The 11,916-nt window shown below is 43.1% G+C and overlaps 1 protein-coding gene across 4 annotated transcripts in view; it reads right to left on the bottom strand.

Moving 5' to 3' along the window:
- LOC128400541 (immunoglobulin superfamily member 1-like) overlaps window positions 1–11,916 on the bottom strand; it is a 100,290-nt gene that overhangs the window by 4,651 nt on the left and 83,723 nt on the right. The window contains exons 1-5 of one of the 4 annotated variants that reach the window (XM_053362796.1): window positions 5,262–6,229; window positions 4,559–4,597; window positions 3,458–3,766; window positions 2,205–2,507; window positions 1,268–1,564 (exon numbers count right to left, since the gene is read on the bottom strand). In XM_053362796.1, coding sequence (XP_053218771.1) covers window positions 1,268–1,564; window positions 2,205–2,507; window positions 3,458–3,766; window positions 4,559–4,597; window positions 5,262–5,295 — 982 coding nt within the window. In that variant the 5' untranslated portion in view covers window positions 5,296–6,229. Of the gene's footprint in view, window positions 1–1,267; window positions 1,565–2,204; window positions 2,508–3,457; window positions 3,767–4,558; window positions 4,598–5,261; window positions 6,230–8,902; window positions 9,206–11,916 lie in introns of those variants that run through there. The other 3 variants (XM_053362798.1, XM_053362797.1, XM_053362800.1) reach the window with 3 other exon arrangements.

An 11,916-nucleotide genomic window follows, 5' to 3' on the forward strand; every position in this document is an offset into this window, starting at 1 on the left:
GGTTTTCTGTTTTCTCACAATTTCCTTTCTAAGACTGACACATACTGTGTGTTTCCTTCCATTTCATTAAAGGATTTCTACCCCGCTTTTCATTTGCAGAAAGTAACCTACATAATAACAAATAATTGGAGAGAACAAATCTGTGAAAAATAATCATCAATAAAATAATCACAATGGCTAGTATAATATTAAGGTCAGCAAAGGCCAAAGGGGTAGGTATTCAATTCACCCCATAGTTTCTGCCCACCTGATCTCAGCAGGGAGAGTATTCTGTAGGTAGGAATGGAAAAGGATCTCTGCAGCCCCCAACCAGATGGAGCTTTGCAGGCGATATGGTTAAGAGGAGAAGCACATCCTCAGAATGCAGAGACTGGATGGTCTATAAATGGGAGAAGTCAGGCAGTCCGTCAGATTACCTGCTCCTGAGCTGCTGAGAGCTTTATAGGCCACAATTGTCCCAGGTGTCAGGTACCCCCCTGAGCATCCTTGCTGCTGCATTCTTCACTAGCGGCCACTTCTGAACCAATGCCGAGGGCAGAACATTAGAGCAACCCACTTTTTAGGTTACCTGTGCATGGATCACAGTGAATAGGCTGCGAAAGAGCAGGGGGACCTGGTAATATTATTACCCTTGTCACTCAGATGACTGAGCCTCCAAAACCAGGCTTGAACCAAGACTGGAAATAGTATCTTCCAATATTCCCTAATTAAACACCTTTAATAGACATGAATTCTTTTAGGACTCTCATTAATGGAGTGGAACAGCAGGAAAAGTTCAGCAAAAACATTTACTTTTGAAATCCTTCCCAGAGATCTGGACATCCTAATGATATCACACAACCTTCGGGGGATTAAAAAACAACACCCAGTTTAAATAGCATAGATCCTCCCTGAAGAACTCAGGGAATTTAAGTTTTGCGAGAATGCAGAGAAACATCTTTGGCAATCTCTATAACCTCCATAAAATCAATATTGCCAAGATTTCTTGTGAGAAAACAGTGGCAGCCAACTGGCTTAAGTTTAGAAAGAGACAGAAACCCTTTCTTCTCATTAAGATAAAAAACAATTTTATCTGTGTTTTATTGTTAACTTTACTATCTACATTGCTTAGATTTTGTTGGGAATAAGTGGTATATGATTTCTTTCCACAAGTAAAAAGAAAAAGGTAGCAACCCACATAAATATGCCAGATTTTCTGGATTGCCCTTAGTAAGATGAAAACAACTTATTGAGTCTTCAGTTAATGAACTAGCAGAACTTTCCTCACCCGTGATAGAAAACTCAATGCGGTTACTCTGTGCAGAGAGTCGTCTTGCACTGCTTTCTTCCATGTAGGCACAGACAAATGATTTCTTTGTTTCCTGAAATTCTGCAGTGATTTCCAGGGTATTATTGAAGTCTTCTTGGAGTTTAGTCCACCCACGTTCTGCCTTCATTTCATAAAATAAGAACTTGGCTGCCAGCTGCCCTTCCGGGTGGGAGCATTTCAACGTGATCCGTTGTCCCTGGAGAAAGGTCTGTCTTGGAGGGATAATGGACAGCTCTGGAGCTGGTGGAGGCAGAACTGCATTGGGGAAAGGGAAGAAGTGCAAGGGGAAAATGCCATTCAGCCCCTTCCTTAAGCTATTCTCCTTTGGTTCCTCATCCACAAATTCTTTAAATGAGTTGTTGGTTCAAGGTATGCTTGTTTAGCGCCAAGAATGTCTTGGTCCTTCTTAGTCCTGCATTAAACAAATGCTACACACAGATTTCCACAATCTACTTCCTTGGGGTCACTATCAAAATCACCTGAACAGCATTCCAATAATTCTATTCCATTAACTGGTGGAACTTGTCAGCAAAACCTATCAATTTTTGACAAACATAATTTCTTGAGGAAAGCTCACCTAAACAAGCATGTTTGAACCATGGGTTGCCAGATGCTGTTGGACTACAATACCCATCAAGCTGCTTGGTGGATGACTGATGGGAGTTGTAGACCTATAACCTCTCTCTCCCTCAATAAGCAAGCAGATTAATGAGAAAAGGAAATAGGAGTTTGGGAGGACTACAGAATTTCTGATGATATTTGAATTTTGTACATATTCAAATTCTATTAATAAAATTCCCTTCCTGTTCCTTTGACCAGCCAAATTACTCAGTTTCAATCCAGCTTCCTAATTCAACTTCCAAGAGATCTGTATTGCAAAGAAAGACCTCCTCACCCGATAGCGAAATCCTGATGGAGTTGCTCTCTCTGGATGCGATCTCTCGCCCGGATTCCACAATGTGGTACCTGCAGGAGTAATCTCCACCATCTTGAATAACCAGGCGCAGGGTGTGTGTGACGTTGTTCAGAGAGGAGGGAGAGGAGGGCTTGACTGAATGCAGATCCTGGTGGTCCCTGAAAAACTGGGTCCTTGATACATGACGGGTTTCGGAAGATGAGCACTTGAGTTCCACAGATTCCCCACTTGTATAGACATCCTTCTTTGGAGAAACAGAGAAAACTGGAGCACGAGGAAGGTCTGAAAGGGAAGTTGAAGGAGCAGAGAGAAAGAAAGAGAAGTTTTTGTGGCTAGCTTGTTAAGCACTTCTGTCTCCCTGGAATTCAGAGCATAGCAATGCTACAGACTTAAATGGAATAAGACTAGTTCCTATTCTCAGCTAACAGTTGGGATTTGTGTTCTGGATGGGGTCCAGGAATTTTTGATAGAGAATTCACTATATATAAGATTAGGGCTACAATCTGAGACTGTGCGACTTCCAGACCAATCCCTCCAGCACCTCTCCTTAATATACAGCTATATTAGAAACATAAACCAATGTTATAACACCTGTGCTCTCTCGCCTTCCCTAAGGAACCAGGAGGTTGTTGACTTTGTGACTATATTCAGGGACTTTGCTTTGTGTTCCTTGGACCTGGCAAAAACAACAGAATGGCTTGGGCAGAATCACCCAGATGGTTTAGACTTTGCGTGTATCATTCATTCACAAAGAGAATGTTCCTCACCAGTGATCGACAGCACCAGCTTGGTGAAGACAAGAATATTCCTCAAGCGCTGTTTCCTGCCGTGTAAGCAAAGGCTGACACAGTTCTTCAACCTTGCCCCCCGGATGTTGTTGAACTACAACTTCTGCTAAGTTGGCAGGGGATGATGGAAGTTGTAGAGCAACAACAATATCTGTGCCCCCCAAGACTGAAGATCTGCTTAAAATAACCCTGCCCCTTTGCTACATCACATTAAAGCTCATCTTCACGACAGACTTGAATCTTCAGTATTGTACTCTGTTGGCTTCCCCTAGGAACTATGATGGTGGCAGTTTTGTGACTATGTTGAGAGATCTTGGCCAGAGCTCCTTTGATCTCTCTCACAGTTACAACTACCAAAATGGCTTGGGCGGAGTAGGAGCTATGATCCCCAAGATGGCTTAGCTGTTGTGCATGCAATTCTGTCACAAAGAGTACGTTTCTCACCAGTGATGGACAGCACAACCTCGTTACTCAGTGAAGACAGGAAGAGTCCTCCTGAACTCTTTTCCCCCAGGTAAGCACAGACAAATGTTTTGTTTGTTTCCAGGTATTCTGTGGAAACCTCCAAGATATTTTCCGCCTGTTGTCCATACATGACTGGTACACCTCCTCTCTTTTCATAGAAATAGAACCCCGTTGCCCTCTGTCCTTCTGGCAGGGAGCATATCAATGAAGCCAGTTCTCCTCGGGCAAAAGTCTTGTGTGGAGGTGAAAGAGACAGCCAAAGGCCTGATGGATGTGCAGTCACAGTATCTGAGAAACAGAGGGAGATACAATAAAAATACAGTTTGGCCAGTGTTATGTACTGAGTTGAATAGGATCCAAACTGCAGCAGTCTGATTGGTCCTAGAACAATAGGATCCAAAAGGCAGCAGTCTGATTGGTCCTAGAACAATGCAGCAGTATGATTGGTTGGCAGGAACTACCCAATCATGCTCCAGATAGAAGTGAATCCACAACCTGATTGGCTTACAGTAGAATTCCGGAATTAGCCAATCATGTGCAGCCCATTGTGTAAATAATGTATATAAAGCAGATACTTTGAGGGGACATTCATTCATTCCTCCTCACCACTATGAGCTGAATAAAGAGCATGAAATCACTTTGCGACTCTGAGTATATTTCAGCCAGTCCCTTAGGATGTCCCCATTGCATTAGATGATTCATGAATCCCTATAACCTTCCACAATACTTCAATTACTGCTTCGGATTGACAGTCCCAACCCATCCCATTCCACCCTTTATTCCAATGCCTCTTAAACTCAAAATCAGATTTTGAAAGTCTCTCTCTCCTCTCTTCTCCCCTCCCCCCTAAAAACCCATTTGGACCTGGAAATCCCAGACTTAGAAAGCAGAGCATGAAGGGAAGTGTGGGGGATCCCTTTGACTCACCATTCACACCCTTCAGGTCTGGGACTTCAAGATAAGGGACAGGATAAGGAACAAATAGCCACAACAATATATCCACATCTAAATTTTATGATGTGTTCACACTGACAGTATCTCCCTACCACTCAGTACTTGAAGTTATATTAATTGGATTACCTGCAAGGGCCATCATCCAGGAAAGAGCCGAAAATGAGGCTGAAAGAGAACAGAGGAGAAAAATGTGATGTTTAGATTATATAAAACGTTTTTGGCATCATTTCAAGTTTCATAATCTGGACTCCTAAATAGCCTCATACACGTTTTTTTTCCTCCCAAAGCAATATCCCTTAATCTGATGCATTTCTAGAAGTTATGTTCACAAAAATATGGATTTATAAGCACACTTTACCCCAGAATATTCTTCATTTTAAAATAATAAAAGTATCAACAACAACAGCAGCAGCAATAATGATGATGTAAAAAGAACTGTACAAACTGCTTTGATCAGTGGTCATGGTGGAAATGAAAACCCCCATAAAAATTGTGAACCAAGCAAGGGCTTAAGATTGTCCATCAGTCCTTCAGAGATTGTGAACAAGCTATCAGCTACAGGTTTTTATTAGATTTTATTTTGGTATTTTTGCAGGAAAGGTAAAGGTTAAGAACAGCCAACTTTCCCATGCCAGTGACATTGTGTGGATGCTGTGAAAGATTTGCCTGAGACATGCTCATCCCTCCCTAAAGACCCACCTGGAAACAGAGAACAGAGGCAGAAGATTTGAGTAAACACAGACAGTGGAAACTGGGAAGGGAAGTGTAGATAGGAGGCTCCAGAAGAAGGAAACGAGTGGGGTTGGAGGGGAGAAGAAAAGGGTCTTACCCAGGAGGACAAAGAGACGGCTAATTTGCTCCATGCTTCAAGGATGGGGTTTAGAAGAAGCGGCTTCAGCAGCAACACTGAGCTGATGCATCTGCAACAGTAATCTTTCCAAACACACTGAGAAGAAACACAGTGGCGTTGCTGAGCATTCTGGGTGCGCCACTGGTGTCAAACAGGGCTGACCACCAGGGTGGCCTCAAGAAGAGTTCCCAGCATGCCTTGCAGCACTGAGCTGCTCTGCAAGAAGCTGTCATGGCCACTCTCAAATGCAGATGTGGAAGCTGAGAGAAATTGGGTAACTGATAAAATGCTGAGCACGTTAGCACCTACCATAGGGAACATAGGGAAGCTGGGGCTTTTAAAAGTCAATGGGGGATGACAAAAGATCTTTGAAAAACACAAACACTCATTTACAGTTCTCAAGCACAATACGCACAGCATCACACCGGATGGAGGCGCAGCTATTTTGCACAGGATGAAACAGTCCTCATGCTGGCTTGTGGTCCTCGCTTTCTCTTTTGAGCTTATTTTTGGAAACTGGTTTTTTGGGGGCAGTTCGGTGACACGTAAAGAGCAAGAAGTGGTGATGTGGAGGAGAAGCAGAGGGAGGGCTTGAAAAAAGTGTCCTTGACGCCAATGCCTTTTACACGGGAAAAGAGGCAAGGCTGGCAATCTTTCTCCACTTCCTAATTTCACTTCTCATTTCATTCCTCTCTTCCCATTAACCATGGCTTGCATGTCCCTGACTGAGAAATCCTGGACAATCTGCCTCAAATTATTCCCTTCCCCTCTCACAGAGTCACAAACCTGAGGAAACCCTTAGCAAGCTACAGCGCCCTGAATTCTTGGAAGGAAGGAATGTTCTTCAAATGTGATTTGAAGGTATAAGTCTGAACCCAGCCTAAGTTCCCGGAATAAGAAAGCTTCAAACATTTGCCTCTGACAATGGGATTTTATATCTATCTATCTATCTATCATCTATCTATCTATCTATCTATCTATCTATCTATCTATCTATCTATCATCTACACAAGTCTGTAAGCAAGTCCTCCACCCTCTTCACACCCCCAAATGTCAGCTTATTTGATGCAAAGCATGTTGTAAATGCTTGTGGTCTGGCCTGTGGCCAACAGCTCTTGACCGCCGTCACATGTCTTGTCTTATTCATAGCCTTTCTCCCACTTCCTCTGACTCTGGGGCTGTGAAAAGTAGAGTTTATACATGCACCTCTGCTACACCCAGTCACCGAAGGCTCAGCCTGTTTAGTGTGGCCCATAGAATCCAAATTTCTAGAAATTTCCACCCCAGTGGGGCAGAAGGTTCACGGGGTATGAAGGACTTGCTCACAAATTTACTGACAAAAATTATTCTAGCTAGGAAGTGGAAGGGGCAAGCAGGATATAAAATGGAAGAATGGTATAAAGAGGTGTGGGCTATAGCTATGAATGATAAATTAACATGTGCTGTTAAGGTAAGACAGGGAATATAAGAAATGATTTTGAGGCGGTATGGAGGGTGTTTGTAGAATTTGCATTGTTTAAATGGAAAGGGGTCAAAGCATCACAAGAGGTGTTGAAATTCTGGGAGGCTGGATAGTTACAATGGAATGATCTCGGTGGTGGGGCTGCACATTTTCATTCTGATTTATTTATGATTACTACTTTGTCAAAAAAGAAGAAAAGAATTCTAGAACTTGAGAGTTGGAAGGGACTCTGTTTGTTTTTTTTAAGAAATATTTATTAAATTTTCCAATTTTTTAAACAAACAAACAAACAAAACAAACAGAAACATTAAACACAGGCATAAAATTCATAAACCATACTTTTAAATAACAAATTTCTCAGACCTCCTCATACTTCTCCTTCTTGTATCCCAATTAAGATTATTTGTTCAGCAAATCCTTCATTTAAAGCATTACAGCTTATAACATTACCTTATTTTTCAAACCCTTTCTTTTCCCCATCTATGTTCTTATATATTATTGCAGCTAGAAACCTCTCAATTTCAATCCAACACCATCTAACTTTCTTAAATTTTACAATGTTTCTGTAAATAGTCCTTAAATTTTTTCCAATCTTCTTCAGCCGACTCTTCTCCCTGGTCACGGATTCTGCTCGTCAATTCTGCCAGTCCCATACAGTCGATCAGTTTCATCTGCCATTCTTCCAGGAATCTTAACGAAAGCATCCATGACAGACACCCATCCAACCTCTGCCGAAAAACCTCCAAGGAAGGAGAGCCCACAACCTCTCAAAGCAACTACTCTATTCCCAACTCAAGAATGGAAAGCAAAATACAAAAGAGATGTTTAAAGACTCTCTCAAGGCAAATATTTTTAAAATGTAGTATAAACACTGACAACTGGGAAACAATGGCCTGCGAGCGCATCAGTTGGAGAACAGCCAAAGGTGTCGTGGGCTTTGAAGACACTCGAACTCAGGACGAAAGGGAGAAACGCGCTAAGAAGAAGGCACGCTTGGCAAACCCTCATTGTGATCAACTCCCACCTGGAAAACAATGTCCCCACTGTGGAAGGACGTGTGGATCCATAATTAGCCTCCACAGTCACTTACGGACTCACTGTTAAGACCGTGTTCATGGAAGACAATCTTACTATGAGGGATCGGCAAAGAAGAAGAGGATGACCCTCTGTCCTAGATGCTTTAGTTGAGATTCCTGCATTGCAACTCTACAGTTTTATGGTTAGATGAGGTTATACAGAAAATGGACAAAAAGGAACGTATTCCTGTACGCAACAGCAGCGGCTAGAATAGCAGGGGCAAAAAAAAAAAAAGGAAATCAGAAAAAAATACCTGAATTACTAGAATGGCCAGCTAAAATTTGTGAATTTGCGGAGATGGCAAAACTAGCGGCATCAATTAGAGGCTGCTCTAATCAAAAAACTGACCAAGAATGGGAATGCATACAGGGATATATTGGTTTGGTTTCAGAGCTTAAATTTAACATGCAGTAGCCTGAAGGACACAAGGATACAAGAGACCATTACAATACAAACGGGAAAACGAATTTAATAGCTGTTAACACAACAGTATGCAGAGAAGATTGCACCTGGGTGAAGGGAAGTAACGGGTATAGAGGGAGGAAAGTATAAGGCAGTAATTGGAAAACTGTAGAGGACAAATACGCCATTTAGGAGGTCAAGAACAAGGAATTAAAAGAAGAAGATTTAAGTTAATGAATGGTAAGATAGGGAAAATTGAGAAGAATTTAGTACAAATGAAAACGAGTCATGTTAATTGCTTCTGTCTTGGTTTATTTTGCTTGTAAAGTTTTCTGTTGTAAAGATTTATTTTGGTTGTAAAGTCCTTTGTTGTAAAGATTGTACATAAAGCCAATAAAACAAATGACTAAAAAAACAAACAAGCAAGCAAGCAAAAAAGAAGAAGAGATTGTACAGAAAATTAAACTCTGCTGAGAGTATTTCAGGGGCTCCTTAGGCCAATGAATTGGGAAACTGAGGGGAAAGAGAGGCAAATGTGACTTTTTCCAAGCTGAGGGAGAAGACCAGGAAAACAGGAGCAAGCCCCCGAATCTTCTGCTTGAGGCAGGAGGGGAACCCCAAGCCATCCTCTGGCCAGGGACCCCCCTAAAAACCCCTCATGGGCGCCTGAGGGAATTACATGAATTAATGGATTTCAGACTGTGGCTGCTTAGGAGGCCTCCGGATATGAGGACCAACCCTTCTTTTTCCAGACTGCTTCCCCCCACCCTCACGATCAAGAGCCTATAAATTTTATGAAATAAATCAGTTGCCCCTGGGAAGAGGACAAGAAAGAACTTTTTGAATCCCCACGAAAGAAAGATGGCCGCCTTCCCTGCCTTGCCAAGGCTCCCCTGACTCTCCCTGAGGAGAGAGGGGGAGGGGCAGCTCTTCCAGCACTTTCTAGGGCAGGCTTCCTCAACCTCGGCCCTCCAGGTGTCTCGAGACTACAATTCCCATCATCCCTGACCACTGTTCCTGCTAGCTAGGGATCATGGGAGTTGTAGGCCTAAAAAACATCAGGAGGGCCCCAGAGGTTGAGGACGCCTGTTCTAGGGGGAGGAAAAAGGCGGGAAAAGGCCTCAGGCGGAGGGAGGCCTGCTCCTCGGCTTCTGCTCAGTTTCTTCATATCCCGGCCTGTTCTGAGGAGAAAAATATCCCCTTTCTGAGGAAAGTGTCTCATTTTGGAGGAGAAGAAGCATCTCCTCAGGAACAACCCATTTATTTTATTTATTTATATCTATACGCCTCTTGATTGCAAAAAAAAAAAGAACCCTCAAAGCAGTTTACAAAGGAGAAAGCAGTAAAACTGAGAAAGATTCGCAGGCGTACTTTGAAGCATACAAAAGTTGGAATGCTGAAATAGATTAAGATTTCCTCAGCTTTCCGTCATGGCGCTCCTTAGGTTTACTCTTACTCCATTGTTTTGAGGATGGGTTATAATAATGGACAGAAGCCATAGCATAAATTGGTAATTGTGCAGGCGATTGCAGGGAGAGAGGATGAGTGAATTTTGAAACCAAAGTTGGAAAAGTTATTGTACTGAGAGCAGCGAAGGAGGGAGGAAAATAGGGGGAACGTCTGAGGGGTGGGAAGTCAGCTTTTAAATCAGTATTATTATTATTATTATTATTATTATTATTATTTGTGCCCCGCCCACCTGACTGGGTTGCCCCAGCCACTCTGGGCAGCTTCCAGCATATATAAAAACACAGTAAAGTTTTAAACCTTAAAAAGCTTCCCTATACAGGGCTGCTTTCAGATGCTTCCTAAATGTTATATAATTGCTCATCTCCTTAACGTCTGATGGAAGGGCGTTCCACAGGGAATGAAGGACTTGCTCACAAATTTTAATGACAGCTGCACAAAGTATTATAGCTAGGAAGTGCAAGGGGCAAGCAGAATATAAAATGGAAGAATGGGATAAAGAGGTGTGGGATATAGCTATGAATGATAAATTAACATGTGCTATTAAGGTAAGGCAGGGAATATGCAGGAGAAATGATTTTGAGGAGATATGGAAGGTGTTTGCGGAATTTGTACGGCTTAAACGGAAAGGGGTCAAAGCATCACAAGAGGTGTTGAAATTCTGGGAGGCTGGATAGTTGCAATGGAATGATCTCGGTTTATTCTGATTTATTTATGATTATTACTTTGTCCAAAAAAAGAAAAGAATTCTAGAACTGAGTCCAGCCCCCTGCAATACAGGAATCTTAACTAAAGCATCCATGACAGACGGCCGTCCAACCTCTCCTTAAAAACCACCAGTGAAAGGAGTTCCACTGTCAAACAGCTCTCACCCTCAAAAAGTTATTGCTGATGTTGAGTCAGAATCTCCTTTCTTGTAACTTGGAGCACTTGCTTTGGGTCCTACCCTCCAGAGCAGGAGAAAACAAGCTTGCTCCATCTCCCATGTGACAGCACTTTAGATATTTGAAGATCATCTCCCTTCTCAGTCTCCTCTTTTCCAGCCTAAACATACCCAATTCCCTCAAAATGATTTCTCCTAAGCCTTGGTTTCCAGACCCTTGATCATCTTGGTTGCCCTCCTTTGCCCACTTTCCAGCTTGTTGATATCCTTCTTAAATTGTGGTGCCCAGAACTGGACACAATACTTCAGGTGGAGTTTGACCCGGGCAGAAGAGGGTGCTACTATGAGCTCCCTTGATATGGACACTGTACTTCTGTTGATGCAGCCTAGAATAGCATTGAGGGATGCGGGTGGCGCTGTGGGTTAAAGCACAGAGCCTAGGACTTGCCGATCAGAAGGTCGGCAGTTCGAATCCTGCGACGGGGTGAGCTCCCGTTGCTCGGTCCCTGCTCCTGCCAACCTAGCAGTTTGAAAGCACGTCAAAGTGCAAGTAGATAAATAGGTACTGCTCTGGCGGGAAGGTAAATGGTGTTTCTGTGCGCTGCTCTGGTTCGCCAGAAGCGGCTTAGTCATGCTGGCCACATGACCCAGAAGCTGCACGCAGGCTCCCTCGGCCAATAAAGCGGGATGAGCGCCGCAGCCCCAGAGTCGGCCACGACTGGACCTAATGGTCAGGGGTCCCTTTACCTTTTTTTTAGAATAGCATTAGCTTTTCTTCTTTTTCTTTTTCTGCCGTATGACCCCATTAACTCATGTTAAGCCTGTGGTCTACTAAGACCCCTAGATCCTTTTCACAAGTACCCCCGGCAAGCCAGATGCCCCCAGCTTATACAGTGGTACCTCGGGTTACATACGCTTCAGGTTACATACACTTCAGGTTACAGACTCCGCTAACCCAGAAATAGTGCTTCAGGTTAAGAATTTGCTTCAGGATGAGAACAGAAATCATGCTCCGGCGGCGTGGCAGCAGCAGGAGGCCCCATTAGCTAAAGTGGTGCTTCAGGTTAAGAACAGTTTCAGGTTAAGAATGGACCTCCGGAACGAATTAAGTACGGTACTTAACCCGAGGTACCACTGTACTGATGCAGCTGGTTACTTCTGCCCAAGTCAGAACCTGACATTTGTCCCTATTGAAATTCTAGCAGAGCACACACCAACATCCACAAACAAACTCACAAATAAGGCTCCAAACAGCTCAGAGAAGCAACCAGCCTTAATCCAAAATACACAAGCTCACTCTCTTCAGTCTCCTCCCTCGCAAATGCCCCTGTTTACAAGTCCTC

The sequence above is a fragment of the Podarcis raffonei genome, chromosome 13, assembly GCF_027172205.1.
Source record: "Podarcis raffonei isolate rPodRaf1 chromosome 13, rPodRaf1.pri, whole genome shotgun sequence".
Classification (NCBI taxonomy): domain Eukaryota; kingdom Metazoa; phylum Chordata; class Lepidosauria; order Squamata; family Lacertidae; genus Podarcis; species Podarcis raffonei.